The 19,156-nt window shown below is 44.2% G+C and overlaps 1 protein-coding gene across 5 annotated transcripts in view; it reads right to left on the bottom strand.

Annotated features, from left to right (window-relative positions):
• The window catches only part of CAMTA1 (calmodulin binding transcription activator 1), an 851,919-nt gene that overhangs the window by 827,628 nt on the left and 5,135 nt on the right, over positions 1 to 19,156 (bottom strand). The window contains exons 2-3 of one of the 5 annotated variants that reach the window (XM_042949355.1): positions 14,008 to 14,071; positions 8,122 to 8,185 (exon numbers count right to left, since the gene is read on the bottom strand). The exons of 2 other annotated variants lie outside the window; for them this stretch is intronic. In XM_042949355.1, the coding sequence (XP_042805289.1) occupies positions 8,122 to 8,185; positions 14,008 to 14,071 (128 nt within the window). Of the gene's footprint in view, positions 1 to 8,121; positions 8,186 to 14,007; positions 14,072 to 14,451; positions 14,735 to 19,156 lie in introns of those variants that run through there. 2 more of the 5 variants (XM_042949358.1, XM_042949359.1) reach the window with 2 other exon arrangements.

Below are 19,156 nucleotides of genomic sequence, written 5' to 3'. Positions count from 1 at the left end.
GCAAGAGAGGCTGGGAAATGTGGTCTGGCTACCTGCCCAGGAAGAGGAGATGGATTTCTTGATCAGCTACCAGTCCCTTGAACAATGCCATTTGTGTGTGTGTTTTTAATTACAGAAGAATCACTCCTTTCAGAAATGTCTTCTGTTAACCTACAACTCCACCTTCAATCCCTAAGGCTATCCAGCATCTAAAACCAATCTAGTAGCTTTTCTTCTCTGACAAATATTTTTCTAACATACTCAAAACAAGATGATCTCAAGGGCATCCTTAAAGGGATGTCAGGCTCCTTCGTCCCGGTATCTCCAGTACTTAATACTTAATGTCTAACACACAACAGAAGCGCAAATGTCTGTTGAATTCCCAGATGAATGACATTCCCAGAAGCTTGTGGAAAAGAAAAGAGAGTGGCCCCATGTCTTATGATGGTGTGGGTGGGATTTACTGTGGCCATCGGCCTTTTTAAGACCCTCTCTCCCTCCCCTAATGCTGCCCTGAGTAGCCACCCATCCTCTGGTCCCATAACAAGCAAGCAGTAAGACAAAAGCTACTTTAGACCAACTCAGAAGAACTAAGGGGTAAAAATACTCAACAGCGTTCACAAGACACCAAGAGGCCCAATGCTAACATTTCTGGCGAGAGCACAGGACTGCTGAACAAAAAGGAACACGAGGTCTGGCGAAGGCATGCTCTGGAGACGCTCCGTAAAATCGGGCTAATGATCTCTGAGAGTGTACCCCTAAACACAAGTAACTTTATCCTTTTTCTTTCTGAACCACAAAAGGTTAGTGGAGAAAGAAATTAGGCGGTACAGTACAAAAATATTTTGTGCTCACATATTACCTCTTTTCAAGAAGTTTAAAATATACCATAGGCACTACTATAATAACCTTCCCAACATTCCTATGGGACAGAGACAAAATTAAAGTATGTACTCAAGTTAAAAGGAAAACCGGCTGATAGGTGGTTGACTCCCTACTACCAAGGCAGGCTCAATAAAAAAGTGAAGTGGTAACCTCCAAAGTAATTGGGGCACAAACCATTTTAGGCTCTCAAATTGAGTTCAACACCCAGAATTGAGTTCAAAAGCAAACAACTAGCTAAAACAGACCACAAAACAGCTGAAGTCCTAAGAAGCTTACAGAGGAACAATATATCAAGCCTGATTTATGACCTGAGAAATCACATTAATTGATTCGCTATTACCAGAGATTCATGTAAAGCGTATTTAAAGTGATTTCAGAATGAAAAAAAAATTATTCTTTCTAGATATGAATCACAGTATCATTAGAATTTTCATAAATTTAATTTGGCTAGGAAGCCAGTATACTCAATATTCTGAAAATAATCAAAGAGCACTTATTAAATGTCCACATTTGCACAAATAGATTCTAGCAGAACACATCCGGAGAGAAACTATATGAAATTTAAAATTACATTGTTTTCCTTGCACTTATTACTAGCACTAATGATAACAATGGTTTTTAACTCTTCAAAGACAGAGCACTATAAAATATCAACAAAATCAGCCCGATAAACTAGGCATTCTGTTTGGGTTTTTTTATTTTTTCAACGTTTATTTTTGAGAGAGGAAGAGAGACAAAAACACGAGTGGGGAGGGGCAAAGAGAGCGGGAGGCACAGAATCCGATGCAGGCTCCAGGCTCTTTGCTGACACAGGGAGCCCGATGCAGGGCTCTAACTCACGAACCATGAGATCATGACCTGAGCCGAAGTCGGACGCTTACCCGACTGAGCCACCCAGGCGCCCCTAGGCATTCTAGTTGATACTGTGCGCACGTAACAAGCACTTTCATACCTAAAATCCTATTTTGGTCCCAGCAGGTAGCAGAGCAGACATGACGCCTGTTCTAGAAAGGGAGACACCACAGCACGGGTAGACGCTTGACAAGGCCATTGGCCAAAAAGGAGCAGAGCAAGACCCAGGAGCAGGTCTTCCCACACACGCCCATGCGGTCTCCAGAAGAGCTCCAAGGCTCTCTCCCCGATGATGGCAGAACACTGCTCCACGAAGGCACAGCGCGGAAGTTCGGGCAGAGCAAGTAGACAAGGCAGTCTGACAGAAAAGCCAAAGCAAGTGCGGACACTGAGGGAGATCCAGGAATATCGAGTACCTGGGCTGGGAGCTCAGCATCCTGAAGGAAAAGGCTAACAAGGATATTGCCAGGCTACCACACAGGCCTAGACGTTGATCTGGTGGGAAGATTTTCTGGGCTTCTCAAACATTTTCTGGTCCGTGAACTACAGACCACCCATCACCTGTCACTACTTGCTACTGCCCAAGGACTAAAACCTCATCAAAACTAAAGGGGAGAATGACACCGTGTCTCGTAACACAGCAATGAGGCATAGGCCAAGAAAATGGCAGCCGCACTCCCCCGGATGGAACCAGACTATGTGGGAACCTCACCTAATCCACACACAGCCAGAGCCAGGAAGGAAGCCAAGACATGCTCCGAGGCCAAAACAGATTTTTTACAAAGTCCACGCACAAAAGCTCCCATACTTCACTGTGAGGAGGACTCTCTGATCCGTATTCCTAAGCTTGATTACTATTAAACTACTCACAGTTCTAATAAGCTTAATTATCAGGTTGCCAAGCCCATGGAAGATCAGAAACAAATCAGAAGGAGAAAGGATAGCTAGCAATTGACAGGTCGGGAGAAGCAAGAGTGACAAGGGACAGCAAGAACAGATTTTTTTTTTTTTTTTTACACACAATAAAAACTGGATACAAGGGCTTGAAAGGTGCAGCAGTTTGGGGTCACTCATCATAAAAGCAAACACTACTCAAAAGGCCCTAAAAATAGCACCGTATTAAATAAAGCCCAGTTCAATAACTTAGGTACAACATAATAAACCCACGTTAACAAGTAAAATGTACATTAAAGTCCACATTTTCTACTGAACATGGGGGCAAGGGAGAGGACATACAATTTAATACCTTTGTTTGCACACCAGTTTACATTCAAAAAAATACCTGCACAGCAATTACCTCATTGGGTCCTCACCAACATCCTAAGGCAAACAAGACAGATATATCCACTGACCAAAAATTTGCTGGTACATAATTCAATTTTAGCAAGGCAGAAGGGTTTGTCAATGGCAATTATAATACAGTCTGTTAACTGGTTTAACAGGAATGAGCACTTCAAGAGGCACCTGCTCACCTTGTCAGGGGACGAAGAAAGAGGCCAGGGAAGGTTGCCTGAGAAATGTCACCAACGCGACTAGATCTGAACCCTCACCTGGAACTTCACCTCCAAAACTTCCCTCTTTAAAAGTTTCCATTCTGTCATTTGCATCCTACAGGGTCTCTTTCTGAAGAACAGTCCTATGCCTTCCACTGCCATCGTCCCTCTCTTCTGTGAAGACAAACTCTATGAGTGGATGCTCCATGACCCCATCTCTTGATGTCAACACTTAAGACACCCTTGTGTAACTCCTCCCCGTGGGTATGCGCCGGACCTAGTAACCTGCTCCCGCCCTACAGGACATGGCACAGGTCACAGGATGCCACTTCCATCATCAGGTGATACAGGTCGTGCCTTCTGTCTTGCCCGCAGACTCTCTCCCTTGCTGGCTGTGACGACGCGGGCTGCCGTGCTGGAGGGGCTCGTGAGGCCGGGAACTGAGGCCCTCAGTCCAACCACCCACAGAGAAGTGACTCCTTCGAACTGCGTGAGCTTGGAAGAATATTGTTCCCCAGTCGAGCCTTCAAATGAGACCCCGGCCCTGGCTAAACACCTTGGCTGCAGGCTTGTGAGGCCCTGAAGCAGAGGACCTAGCAAAGCCCTAACTAAACTCCTGACCCACAGGATCAGATAATAACAGTATCCTGTTCTAAGCCACTAAGTACATGGTAACTGTTACAGCAGCAACCCATAACAAGCACACCCACAGTCCCAGTGACCTCTCTTCTCAGCAGAGACTTCAATCATCATGTCACTACCGTGTTCACCAGCACTCTGCACTTATCACCACAGTCCTTGAAGGAATTATCTGCCCTCCTACCACCTCTTTTTCATTCTCTCAACTCACTACCAAACTGACAAAATCAATGGCTTCTTCTCAGTCTTCATTCTGCCCAAACTCTCTGCAGCATCACAACTGATAACCTCCTTGCAACCCTCTGCATTTATATTCTTATTCTACTACCCCTGACCATTCTTTCTCAGTGTCCACTGGTCCTCTGCTCTCTGGTGACACATTTCCATTCTCATGCCCCTTCTCTTCTCCCATGACAATTTTATTCACTACTAGGTCTTCCAATTCTTTTGAGCTGATTCATTCATTCAACCAACTGGCACTGTTCTGGGCAGAGATATTAACAATAAACAAGACAAACAAGGTCCCTACTTTCATGAAGCTTGCATGCTCTACCAGAGGCCCTGCAAACGTATCTCTGTTTACCCCTCCAGGTCTACTCACTACCCTGCTCCCACCCTGCCCTGTGCCAACGAGGCTACTCTCTAAGGACTCCCATCACCACAGCCCACTTGACCTCTGAAAGTGCCCAATGAAAAAGAAAAAAACACAGGGACAAGAATGACTCCCCTAATTTCTGACCCATATTTGGAATGCCATATTGTACAGGTATTAAGTCTAAAAGACAACCGACACATTTGCATCCAGTCTCCAAAACACATCCTCCTGGACTGCCTACCCCGGTTAGCAGCCTTCCCTAACCTCAGCTGTGGAGGTTCAAAAGCTAGGAGTCATCTTCAACTATGCTCATCCTTCAAGGCCCACGACACTGTCTCTCTCTCACACACACAGACTCAGTCACGCTCACTCCTTTATCCAATCCACTTCTACACACATTCTTGCCAGAAGCTTTTTCCTCCCTACTCCAGTCCCTCATCTTCGTTCATTCACTCATTCAACCAACAAACATTTACTAAGCCCATCCTAAGCGCCAGGTACTCAAGTCTCTGACTCTAGATTGTACACCTAATGGAGGGAGAAAAAGAAATAAACAAGCAACTCCCATACAAACTTAAATATGCCTGAACGTGGAAAACCATAAAGTGCTGTGGGTGCACACAGGAAGGGCATACGTTCCAGTCTGAAAAGAGAGGCAAGGTCAACAAGGCTTCTTGGACAAGTCTCATTGAGAGTGAAGCCCAGAGGACAAGGAGCGTCAGTAAAGCAGAGCACACGTAAGGGGATGTACGCATGTGTTCTAGAGGGAGGTGCGCCTTCTAAGCGGAGGCAGTGGCAAGGTACAAGGCCTAAAACCAAGAGAAAGCATGGTGCTCCTGCCAATCGGAATCTAGAAAAATTCAACACGGCTGGAGAATGGAGAAGAAGCTGGAGACGTAAGCAGGTGGCCCTTCTTAGCACCTTCAAGGAGAAGTGACTTTATCCAGTCAATCCCACTCCTATGCTAAGGAAAAATAATAAGGCTCTAAGTGCCTCTGTCCCAGAGCAGACAAAATAAAATCCAGACTCCTCGGTCTTGACTTTCCGAGCCCCTGCAACCTGACCCCTACCTGCTTTTCCAGGCTCATCTACCCACATGCGCCCAGAATTCCAGCCACCTTGTACCCTCCTGGCTCCGCGCCTTTCTTTGTTCCATTCCCTCTGCTTGGAATTTCTCCTCCAACTACCATGTTTGCAAACCAGTGATGCCAGGTCAAATTCCACCTCCTTTAAGAAGTCTTCTCAGGTCCCCCCACTGCCTGCTGAAAGCATTTTCTATGACCTGCCTTGAATGAGTCACATCCATATCTGCTGCTCTGTAGACTGGAAGCTTCTGGGGTGTGTATGAACTGAAGTGAATCCCAATTCCAAAGACTAGGAAAAATGTTCAGGAAAATACTCAGTTTACCAGTACTGCATTCCTAAGTAACCAACCATGGGAGATCATGAAAAAGTAATTCCTTTTGAATTCTATAAATACAATCAATCAAAAGCCTAGATTTACGTTTTCATAGAAATACCTCTAAGTAAAAATGTTATGCACTGCTTCATAAGATTAAAAGACATTAAGTAAATAAGCTCAGAAAAGTTACGTGTGCAAAGTCACAGGGCACTTAAGGGGCAGAGTAAAGACCAGAGCCATGTGAAGTCGTCACTTCACATCCTTTTTCTCAGAAGCTTTAAAAAGCCAGACTATAGCCAGAGCATCCCCGCACATCTCACTAACCAGCTCATCCGATTACCTGAAACATTTTCCTCACTCTTCTCTCCATTAATTCCCACTTTGCTTCAGAGCTCAGCTCAAGAGGCCTCCCCCAGCCCCACAGAGTCAGTCAATCCCTTCATCACGCACTCGCCTTCACGACACAGAGCCCTGCGTGGCACGTGGCACTTTTACTGTCAGTTTCCCAGTCAGCTCCATGAGGACAGGGGCAGCGTCTGTCCTTCTCTGTGCCTGGCACTTTATTACTACTTGTCACGTAAATGACCCGACTTTAGGGTATTAACAATAACTGGTAGTCACAGGGCCCCCACAGGAATACAAGACCCTAAACTCTCTTCTGACACATCTGACAATAACACATGAATTTTAACATCACAATTTCATAGTAACACATTCTCTTTGATAATTAAATACTCATACGTGGAATCTGTTAATTCTTTATTAATCAGAACCAGTGTTAAGCAGAATATCACGTTTTGCAAACCAGCATGCTACCAGCAAACTTTCACGTCGGAAGAACACACACCACAAGCCAAACTACAGGATATACGAATAGCTATTCGCTCTCTTGGAACCTGGGAAGTCCAATTCCAGCCTAAAAGTGAACTACAGTGTTTCAACCAAAGCAGCCTACTATATTAATAAATTAAAACAACAATATTCCTTTTAAGGTAAGATGCTTGGCTGCTTGAGTTACCAGTCGTTCCCAAAGCAAACAGCAGATCCGGATTCATAAAAAGGATTTAACCTCCCCAAGTTGATCCACAGATTTAACATAATCCCTATTGATATCAAAACTGCCTTTTTTGTAGAAACTGACAAGCCAATCCTAATATTCATATGGAAATTCAAGGGACTCAGAACAGCCAGAACCATTTTGAAAGAGAAGAACAGGGTTGGGAGAGAGACACTGCCCAATTTCAAAACATAACTGCAGAGTTAACTATAACTTACCCAGTATTCAAGACAGTGTGGTATTGGCGTAAGGGGAGATATACACATCAATGGATCAGAATTGAGACTCCAAAATTAAACCCACACACTCATGGCAAATTGATTTTTGACAAGGATCTCAAGACACCTAAAATGGAGAAAGTATGCTCTTTTCAACAAATGGGGCTGGGACAACTGGATATCCACGTACAAAAGAGTGAAGTTGGCAGCCTACATATGTCACAAAATTACAAAAATTAACTCAAAATGAATCAGAGACCTACATGTAAGAGCTCAGACTACAAACCTCTTTTAAGAAAACACAGGTATACAGGGCGTCTGGGTGGCTCAGTCGGTTGAGCATCCGACTTCGGCTCAGGTCATGATTTTGCAGTCCGTGAGGTCGAGCCCCATGTCGGGCCCTGTGCTGACAGCTCGGAGCCTGGAGCCTGCTTCTGATTCTGTGTCTCCCTCTCTCTCTCTGCCCCTCCCCTGCTCACGCTCTGTCTCTCTCACTCTCAAAAATGAATAAATGTTAAAAAAAATTTTTTTAAGAAAACATAGGTATAAATCTTCATGACCTTGGATTAGGCAGTAGTTTCTTGCTTATGACAGCAGAAGCACAAGCAACAAAAAACAGATAAATTGAACTTGAAACTTAAAGCTTTTGTGCTTCAAAGGCCACTATCAAGAAAATGAAAAAACAATCCACAGAATGGGAGAAAACATCTGCACATCGCACATCTGATAAAGGACTGATATCCAGTATATACAAAGAACAGCTACAACCCAACAGCCAAACAACAAATAATTCAAAAATGGACAGAGGACTTCAACAGACATTTCTCCAAGGCAGACACACAAGTGGCCACTAAGCACAGGAAAAGATGATCGGCATCACCAGTCATTAGGGAAATGCAAATCAAAACCACAGTAAGATACGACTCCACATCCACAAGAATGGCTATAATCAAAAAGACAGATAATAACAAGTATTAGCAACAATGTGAAGAAATTAGAACCTTCAAACATTGCTGGTGGCAATGTAATATGATGCAGCCACTTTGGAAAACAGTCTGGCAGTTCCTGAAAAAGTTAAACACAGAGTTACCACATGACCCTGTAATTCCACTCCTGGGTATATACCCAAGAAAACTGAAAACATGTCCACACAAAAACCTGTACACAAATGTTCACAGCGAAATTATTCACAGTAGCCAAAAAGTAGAAATAACTCAAATGCCCATCAATTGATGCATAAACAAAATGTAGCATATCTATATAGTACAGGATTACTCCCCATAAAAGGACTAAAGTTCTGATACATACTACAATACAGATGAACCTTGAAACCATTTTGCTTAGGGAAAGAAGCCTGTCACAAAAGGCCACCCATCGTAGGATTCCATTTCTAAGAAATGTCCAGAAAAGGCAAATACGTAAAGTAGATTACTGATGGCCTAGAGCTGGGAGGAGGGAGGAACACAGAGTGGCTACTAACGGGTAGGGGTTTCTTTTGGGAGTGAGGAAGACATTCTGGAATTAGACAGTAGTGAGAGTTGCACAACTGTGTGAATATAATAAAAGCCACTGAATTGTATATCTTAAAAGCTGAATTTTATGGTATATGAATTACATCTCAATAAAGCTGTTACTACAAAAGAAATGTATCTAATGTATCTAATCGCTTTAACTCCTAAAAACCACTTTGATGGTTGGTTGTGTTTCTTTAAACTGTTATATTCTTTACTCTCTTGTTAAGCAGAACACACTAAATGTTGCTTTTCTCCATATGCTCGAGGGTCACCACTACAAAACATCAATCACTAAAGTGCTGTGTATTCAGAAAATTCATTGTGCAGACGATTAGCCCTTTACACAGTACCCCCAATCTACTGGCCTTTCACCTACCTCCACCTGCCTACCCTGTAAAATCAAGAAAAACCAGAGTAGAGGCAAGAAGGACATACCAAGGAAAAGCCAAACAACGCGCCTACCCGTGGCCACATGCACTTCAACAGAGGCTGTCTGCTGTTTTCTTCACCGCACACCACCTCTTCTTACTTAGGATGCGTGTTTCCAACTTACCAAGTTCCACAGCAACAAGAAAATTAAGGAAACCCACCCAAGTATCCTAACTGTGGAAAACCTCAGATGCCAACGGCATCCCCAAACTGCCTTCTTCTACCTGAGAACCACACACGGCAAACACTGCAGAGACCATCTCGTTCCAGCGTGTCCTGCCTGCATCACCAACGCTCAGAGCTCAGAGCCCTGGGGCAGTCACTCATTCACACTGCTGACTTACTCTGTGCACACCTAGGCTGGCTGGCCAAGGACACCTGGCCTCCTACCTGTAGCTACAGTGAATACTTCCTCTGCAGTTTACTCCCTAGAGCAACCGAACGTAAGTCCACTGTGGAGTCAATCCTTCTCTCGCACTATCGGAGGCAGAGTATAAGATGCCAAGACCCCACGCTACCGGACCCTTCTCACACGATTCCCTCTGCCCCCTCTGAACGGTCAGCAGGTCCATGGACCGTAACCAACCCTCCTTCACTGTCGACTAGACCAGGATGAACACCTGGCCGAGAGGAGTCAGTCCAATTGTCTGGAGTATTCTAAATACGAGCCTTCGGGGCCAGAGCCATTCAATGGCGAGCACCGGGACCAGAGCGAGGATATACAGGAGCCACGCCGGGGGCCGTGGCAGGCTACGGTGGAACGAGGAAGCCACACAGCAGTAAAGAAATCTCATCTGCAAGGAGAAACACAGGTAACAGCAGAGCTGGGACATGTGGTGTCACAGAAGAGACCCCAGCTCAGCCCAAGGCGTCTCTAGAGGAAAAGTCTACTATCTCAGAGTCTCCGGGTGCAGTTCCCAGACCGTCTAGCTGCACTTCAGTGTGTCCTGGGAGGCTGGAGAGTGCTTCGAGCTCTTCTTCTACATAAACCACCATCACCGAACCAACCTGAATGGCTTGTGTCCCTTGCCATCAAAACCGCTCTAACTAAGGGGCGCCTGGGTGGCTCAGTCGGCCGAGCGTCCGACTTCGGCTCAGGTCATGATCTCGCAGTCCGTGAGTTCGAGCCCCGCGTCGGGCTCTGCGCTGACAGCTCAGAGCCTGGAGCCTGCTTCGGATTCTGTGTCTCCCTCTCTCTGACCCTCCCCCACTCATGCTGTCTCTCTCGCGCGCTGTCAAAAATAAACAAACATTAAAAAAATTTTTTTTTTAATTTTTAAAAACTGCTCTCACTAAAGTAGGGCCTGTTACTCTCCCCGACCTCAAGTGTCATAGCATCTACTTTCTTATAGAAATAAACCTCAGGGCCTGACGACCATCATTTATTTATGGTGCACGTTTGCGTGCGAGAGATTTTGACACACTATTTAAGGCACAATCTCTCACCTTGGGGTAATAAAAATATTGTCAAATATTTATTGTTTAAGACCTTATAGCTACTCTTTCCATTAGGTTTTGAATCCATCTGGAGTGTGTGGTAAAATATACAGAACACAAAATTTACCAAATAACTTTAAGTATACGATATGGGGCATTAAGCACATTCATTGTTGTACGACGTCGTCACTCACCATTGTTTGTTTTTATTTTGGGGTTTTTTTTTAACGTTTTTTATTTATTTTTGAGAGAGAGAGGGGGAGCTCAAGAGGGGAGGAGCAGAAGGGCAGACGGAGGATCCGAAGTGGGCTCTGCACTGACAACAGAGCCCACCACGGGGCTCGAACTCACAAACTGTGAGATTATGACCTGAGCCAAAGTCAGCCGTTCAACCGACTGAGCCACCCAGGCACCCCTGTCTGGGTGTTTTCAAGTTTATTTATTTTGAGAGAGAAAGCGTGCGCATGCACACGCAGAGGGGAGGAGCACAGGGCAAGGGAGACAGAGAATCCCAATCGCTGTCAGTGCGGAGCCCAACATGGGGCTCGACCTCACCAACCAGGAGATCATAACCTGAGCCAAAATCAAGAGTCACACTCTTAACCGGCGGAGCCACCCAAGCGCCCCACTATTGTTTATTTTGAAAAGCATCCTGAAAATCAGGAATTTTCCATTCTTATTAAACAGGTGATTTCTGGGGCGCCTGGGTGGCACAGTCGGTTAAGCGTCTGACTTCAGCCCGGTCACGATCTCGCGGTCCGTGAGTTCGAGCCCCGCGTCGGGCTCTGGGCTGATGGCTCGGAGCCTGGAGCCTGTTTCCGATTCTGTGTCTCTCCCTCTCTCTCTGCCCCTCCCCCGTTCATGCTCTGTCTCCCTCTGTCCCAAAAATAAATAAAAAACGTTGAAAAAAAAAAATTTAAACAGGTGATTTCTGTTTATGCTCCTTCATCAAATGATAAGGGCAAAGAACCTCACTGAGGTGGTACTGAGCAGGCTGGTGAGGCAGGTAGCCGAGAACATCCAACAGCTTGGAGCAGCCCCAGAGCAGCTAAATTCATCCTCGGTTCCTCTAGACGTGGCCACAGAGGCTAGAGACTAAAAATACCTGGACAGGATAGATAACAGCTGTCAAGGATACTCAGCCAGTTAGAAAGGTTGCCACTATCACCAGATTTGCATCAGAAGACACCTGGACAGGCGGCAATGGGTCACATGTAGAATAATCAGATTCAGTGGAGAAAGACTGATGTGCCTTGCCTCCCAGGATGCCTGGAATAAATCTCTGGACCTTGAATCTGGCCAAGCAATCTATGGTCAATTTCTGGAGGACCCCTAGGAAGAAAAACAAGTACTTCAAAAATGTTGGGTGCCCACACACCACCTTCGGCTCATGGTTAGCTTTCTCCTTAAGCACAATGGCATCTATCGATAAAATTAAATCAGGAAGAAACCTCCATCAGAAACTCTGTCAAAGCAAATGATCCGACCAGCACATTTCTTAACAGCAGAGACAGAAAGGATAGGGCAAAGAATGTTGACAAGAAGACCAGAAACTTGAACGTTCCCCTCAGTACCTTTGAATATGAAAAAAAGTTTAAAATACAAATTACATTCAAGGCCTCTCCAAATGCCGTATCTGTAGCATATGGGGGAGCATGCCCAAGAGAAGATCCTACATGATCAGTTAGTGAAACTAACTCCCCAATCCACGAGGTTTTTTGTTTAATGTTTATTTATTTATTTTGTGAGAGAGAGAGAGAGTATAAGTGGGCGGAGAAGCAAAGAGAGAAGGAGACAGAGAATCCCAAGCAGGCTCTGCTGTCAGTGCAGAGCCCAACGTGGGGCTCGATCTCATGAACTGTGAGATCATAACCCGAGCCGAAATCAAGAGTCAGACACTTAACTGACTGAGCCACCCAGGCACCCCAAATCCACGAGTTTCTTAATAGGAAGAGTCCTATTTACTGAACTACTAGCAATCTATACATACTCACAAACGTTGTATCAACCAACTCCAGAAAACACAACTAAATGAATATAAGTAAGACTACCTTAAACACAAAAAGTCTGAGGTTAGCAGCCACATCTTCATCTGTACTCATACGATATGTCAGTCTGTTTCTCCACCACTGGGAGCTCTCCTCCACATCAGAATAAAGAGCTGAAACGTGGCACAGGGAACATCTCTGTGCTGCGCATCTTTAACAACTTTAATAATGTTTCACATCTTTTAAAGTAAATACTCATGACAGGTGTTAGACCTAAAAAATTAAGTCCTCTTCGTACACCTGGAAGAAGGACGTCAGTAACTATAGCTCAAACTCCTCCTGCACAGCTTGAGCCAAAAATACTAATTCTTGACCTGGAGCAAGTACCTCAAAAAGAAGAGACGAAGTTACACAGAAGAGCCGCAAACCAGCAAAGGAGCCATAAAACATATTCCATACATTCAATTTCACTTTCTGTCCATCCTAAGTGAGGATGCGAAGGAACTTCAGAGGTCATCACTAGGACAACCCTTTACCCAACACATGAATCATCTCAAAATTATCACCAACTAACTCAGTACACAAGACCCAAAGTCGAGGGAAAGCAGGACGGGAAGTGGGCCAGAACCAAGAGTGATGAAGAAGAATCTGGTAAGAAGAGAAGGCTGCAGAGGCCCAGGGAAGAGGCTTCTAGCACGTGGCATACAGACATGGCAGCAAGGACGGCAGCAAATACACCGCCAGCTGGAGTCCTTGGGTCCTACCTGCCAGGTTCCTGGCTCTAAGAGAGAGGAGCAGGAGCAGGGGTCACAGTGGGCTTATGCTAAAAGCCACGTAGGAAACCTAAGCCTTCAAGACCAGAGGACGAATATTACGCTGTTTGGGTCAGATGACAAAACCACAGCAAGTCTTCCCAATGTTTTGCCATCCGAGATCAAAACCCGTAACTCTTCATAAATCTGAAGTGGAACACAGTTCTGAAAGTGAGCAAATGTTCACAGAGACCCTCCACCACTCAATATTCCTTTCTTCGGTAGTATTTACAATTAGGTTCCTTCCTAGAAGTTACGTTTAAACAATTTTAAAATGCCTTAGTTCTTAGAGAAAATAACAAACATCATCGTCCAATGCTTCCAATAAGTCATCTTCCAATGCTTATTCACATCTACTTGCTCGTATTTTTGTTCACAGAGCACCCAGCTGGAGGGCAAAGCGAAGTGAGAGACCACACGCTTCTCTGGGGAACGAAAGGAACGCGAAGCTCTCGTTTCACTCAGGACGGGAGGAGACGGTGTCTCTGAGTTGCCAGGAGGTTTAAAAAGTCATCTCAGGAGCAACACTGGCTATCAATCAAAATGGCTGCAGTTCGAATCGTCTACTCTCATCATAAATTGTAGCTGCGCTAAAATGATTTCTAAATATAACACACTTTATCTCTAAATGTTTCTTGGCAATTAAATATCTAGAAAGTCAACACACCCCCGAGAAAGCAGAGAAAATGAACTTTTTTAAAGCTCACCATTCATCAACTACGGGAGGCTTGAAAGATGCCACACGCCGGAGGCTCAGCCTCAAACTCGGCCCTGCAGAGGAAAACTCCAAATAAGATTTCTTCCAGAACTGCTCTCACGCAGTACTAAATTAGAAGCAGTGACCTCCCTGCAGGAGAAACGGGTGTTCAGGGCTACAGAGAGGGCCCTGGAGGGGGCTGCGCCACCCAGCTGAGGGGCGGGGGGGGGGGGGGGACAGAAAACCTGCTCAGACACGGGCAGCAGCAAGTGGGGGGGCAGCACGCTCCTTACAGGACAGTTAACTACCACCTCCTGAAAACAGAAGTCTCAAGCAACAGTTATTGAAAATATTTCAAGGCCAACACAATGCCCCGCCCCCCCAAAAAAGAAAGAAATCCAAATGCGTTCCAAAGGCAATTTGTGTGGAACATAACCTAATAGCCAGGCCTCACCTCTCCAAATTTACAGGAGCTCCTCCACTTTAGTCAAACTGCAACCAAAATGCGACTTTATGACAAAGGAACTGCAGCAGAGGGCTCTGAACTTCACGGAGGAGCAAAGCCGTGGCGTCAATATGCGTGCAACACCGCTCAGTCGGCAAAATCATGAAGTCATCAAACGGACTGTTTTTAGGTTTCAATCTGTTTCGCCAGAAACCCTGTCCAAACGACACTGATGCAAATCAGCATGAGCAACTAGAGCTCCATCGAAACAACCCCAGTATCTTATCTTTTGTTTTACCTTTTATCGCTGATTTATGGGCTGACTAATGGTAAACTGATTTGTGCCTGTGCCAGAAGTCAGTTCAGGAATACAGAAGGAGAAAAGAGAGATAGAAGAGCAAATTCATGAATGAAAGTGCTGACGTCATAGTTCAGCTCCCGGCAGAGCTCAGGGTGGTCGGTGAAGAAACAGTGTTGCTTTTGGGATGGTAAATCGCCAGCCATTTAGTAAAGGAGATAAAACAGAAAAAAGGCCCTGGCTCAGAACCGGGAGGGTGGAAAAAAAAAAAAGAGAAAGAGAAGAGGCTGGATTAACCTTTTCCTGAGACCAAAAGTGAAAAATACACGATGCGTATGCCACCAACAAGCGTAACTCCTAAACCATGGAACTGTTTCATGGTACCGTTAAAAGTAGTATTTTTTAAAGATACAGTTAGTGCATCTCTAAATAAGTAGACTATCGTCCTATTCCCACCTTCAATCTTCCTCCTACCACATGCCATCACGTTCAAAAAAAGAGCACATAGTACAGTTTTAGTTCTTCCTGAAAACGACCTGGCACTGCCACACATACCCCACCTAATTTTAAGCAAGTCTGAATACAATGGGGTGGGACTCAAGGACCTCAGGCAAGCTACTGGAGTTTTTATGCGCAAGGGGAAAAAAATGCTTTTATCTAATGATGTAATATAAACTAATAAAAAAAGAGATTATAAAAATTTGATTTACTTAGAACTATTAAAAGCGGCTGGTGGTGTGGACTGTTCACATTTTTCATCTCTTGCCAGGGCTGAAAATACAACCCGCGATACAAACTTCTGTAAAGTTTAGACACAATTTCCTAAAATCCTTTCACGAAGGACACTTAAGGAACTGGTTCCTAGATGCCCAATGCTTCCCAGGAAATTTAAGATTATTGCATCCTTAGAAAATCAGCGACCCCCAGAATCCCTGGTAACCTTGCTCCAGAGCCCAACACCACAAGGACATCGTCTCTTCTTTACCATTCATACGGCTTAAATAGCCATTCACCCAAAGTGGGATTTTTTTTTTTAATTTAAGCAATAAACAATTTTGCCAATAAACATTTTAAAAAGAAGATCTTATTAAGTTAAAATGCAAACATACCGGTTTTATCTGTAAATCTAAAACGTTCGAAGAGATCATCTCACATTTCCACCACAAATATCTTTGATAGAACATCACTACCCCCTTGTGGATTTGCAAAAAAAATCCTTATCTTTTATGTTCACTTTTTAAATATTTCATTCTGAACTTCCATTAAAGTTTACATTTTCTTCACTAAGAAGGGTTATTTTATTCCAATTACTTTTCAAAAAGAGAAGAAACACTTAACATTTTAAAATAATCAATCCCATAGGCTTCTTTATCTTCCAAGCATCTCCATGTTGGGGAGTGTCCTTTAGACAATAGCTATGTGAGCCACTTTCAACGTGGTAACCCCACCAGCATTCCATTCTTCCTCAGATTATCTGACTTTACACTCCCAATCACCACTTTAGATTAGCTTCAATAATAAATGGCTATTTTCTTCACTGTTGCATCTTTTTTCTACTTGATAATTTCACACTTCATACCAATCTCTTTTTATGGCTTCCAAATGGTTCGATGTCCAAGTGCCCCAGACAACCAATGGGGCACGTACACGTACATCCTCAGAAATAACTTTTCAGACAAGGATTAAAAACCAAATCTAAATTTCAAAAATATTAATTCTGGACCATATTACTATATCTTCAGAAATGCGTCCTGGCAATCTCAATCAAGCCCAATGAAGGAAAACAGATAACACCTGTTTTTCAAAACTAGAAAGAAAGGCTTTGTTTTTCTCTTTGTTTTTAGTTGCAGGACTACCTCTGGTTGTATCTGCGTATAATTCTAATAAAACACACAGATACATCTTGTTAAATGCATACTGTAAAAAAGATTAAATAAACTTAAACATCTGGTTTATCACGCGTTACAGACACCAGATTTAGCTTAAAGTATATAAATCACCTCCACAATAACGTACAGGCTACAGAGAGAAAGTCTGAGTCCTGACTAGTCGCACGGCCATTACTGGGAGCTGACTCCCCGTTTTCTCGCAGATGCTGAACATGAAAGTAGGAACACGGTAACTTACTATTCTTATGAGAAGCAAACCCCAGTTTTCACTCCAATGGTTAGATAGAAACGAAGGAGGAAAAACAACCCACTTTGCAAGTGTTTTTAAGAAACTCAATACACAATCTTACCTTGTGGTAACCTAGAAGGAGAAACGAAAAGACACGATGCGGGGTCCGCTAGATGACCGAATGCTATGTGTTCCAAAGGCTTTTCACATGTCCACCCCAGTGAATACTGTACACATAAAAAGTATCAATTAAGCAACACGTGCGAACTGGTGACTGAACTGCAGAATAGGGACAGTCGGAGCCCGCCTTCGCGGTTCGCTTTTGGGGTTTTGTTATAATTGCTGTTTGGGGACTTTTTGTTTTCTTTTCAGAGAAGGTAGGGGGAGATACTTCAGATGACATTAGAAGTGAAATTCGTGGTGAGAGTAATGCTACTCAATTAGTCTCCAAGCAGTAAGAAGTTTAAAACCATTAAGAACTCAGATCCAAACATCTCTTTCAAAGTATGCTACTCTGTCCCCTGGTAACTACAAGACCACACTGCACACAGCAGAGCGAGGAACACAGCCCCACTCCTGCGCATCCTCCCCCCAGCCTTTCTGCGAAGTCTCAGGCAGGGACACATTATGTGACTTGCAAGGCTTGGCTAAATCGGAAAAAAAATAAATAAAATGTGACTGCACTTTTCCAAAAAGGGGGAAAGGACTCGTGTATAAGAGAACATGCAACTCTACTGGAGCAAAATACTGGGGTGAATGTAGAAGAACTATTCAAAAAACACCTCCGGTCATTCCATCTTATGACACGTCCATCAGCTGAAAGTAAACAATCGTCTAAAAAAAAGAATTTTTTTTTTAAGTGGAAAGTAATGTGGCTGACACTTGGCTTCTCTTTGCAGTGGGGTACATAATATTTCTTTTTTAGTCCAGGGTAATGAGCTAAAAAACGCTCAGGAAGCATTACCAATCTTTACACAAGGAGGCCCATGACCTTCTACAAGCAATGGCGCTCAAAGCAGAAAGATGCAACGCAACCTGAGAAATACACAGCCAGCATACTGATGGGGGGAAAACAACACCACCTTTAACTCTGTCCCACCATATGAAAAATCAGGGACTGGTGTCCATTCTCAGTAGATACAGAAAAACACTCTCCTTACCAATACGGGACAAATATCACGGAATGGAAGACGAGCACGCGTCTGACAGAATGGCAACGCATCTTAATCACAGGAGAAGGGCACTACATCCGAGGACGGCACAAAATACGGGGATTGGATAGTGTCTGGTCAACCTGTATCCTGAACCTGATCTGGGGTGCAAAAAAGGAAAAGAAAACAGAAAAGAAGAAGAAAGAGAACGACAGATGACACACTGTACCCTGGGAAAGAGAGTGAATGACCACGCGGCCCGATTCGTGTTACGTGGCCAAGGAAGCAGAGCACAAGAACACTTCCGACTCTCACCCCTCAACACACCAAGGACCATAGCCAGCATGACAGTAACGTGAGAAGACCCCACCGCCTTGTGAAGGAAGGTCCCAAACGTAGTATACTTGTTGGCTCTGCCCAAAGAATGTTACCATTACCAAGCCAAAGAGACAGAAGGAAGCTGGCTAAACGCAGCAAAAACAAGCTTCCAAAATCCTACGTGAGGAGTCCCAGACGCCAGAAGGACACAGTGTTTCACCCGGGCTCGGTCTCCACTTACAAATACTACTACCACCCCAGCCTTGTGGCCTGAAGCCCGTTTTATCCCTCTGTCCCTCGGGAGACAGAAGGGATACTGCCTCTCGCTACAGGATGAGAGGAATGGTGGGCGCCCCCCTTAACTAAAAACCGAAAGGCTACAAATACAGCAGATCTGCAAATACCTCTTTATGACAATGACAAGGGCAATAAGGAAACTTCTTCACGTGGGAAGGAAAGGGAGGTAGGCCTTAGGTCATCTAGAACATCAAAAACTGGCATGGTAAGTGATTCTAGAAGATACAGAACACTTTAGAAAATGATCTGTTATAATGGAAACACACATCACCTGTCACCTCAAAAATTCTTCAGTCACATATTCACGTGAATAAAGGACACTGCCAAACCACACACAACAACCCTAAACAAGAGTTCTTAAGAGTGAAATACCAGCAGAACTGGTTTCTACAGACATTGTAAAGGGGAAATCTGATTTAATATAGAATGGAAAAAAAGTGCATGTCAGGTTACTTCTTTGTTATTACTGTCATCATTCTGTATACCAAACCTACATCCAAAAACAATCAGAGACTACTATTTACGCAAAAGG

Source organism: Panthera leo, chromosome C1 (assembly GCF_018350215.1).
Source record: "Panthera leo isolate Ple1 chromosome C1, P.leo_Ple1_pat1.1, whole genome shotgun sequence".
NCBI classification, from domain to species: Eukaryota; Metazoa; Chordata; class Mammalia; order Carnivora; family Felidae; genus Panthera; species Panthera leo.
This window is presented reverse-complemented; position numbering and strand designations above follow the sequence as displayed.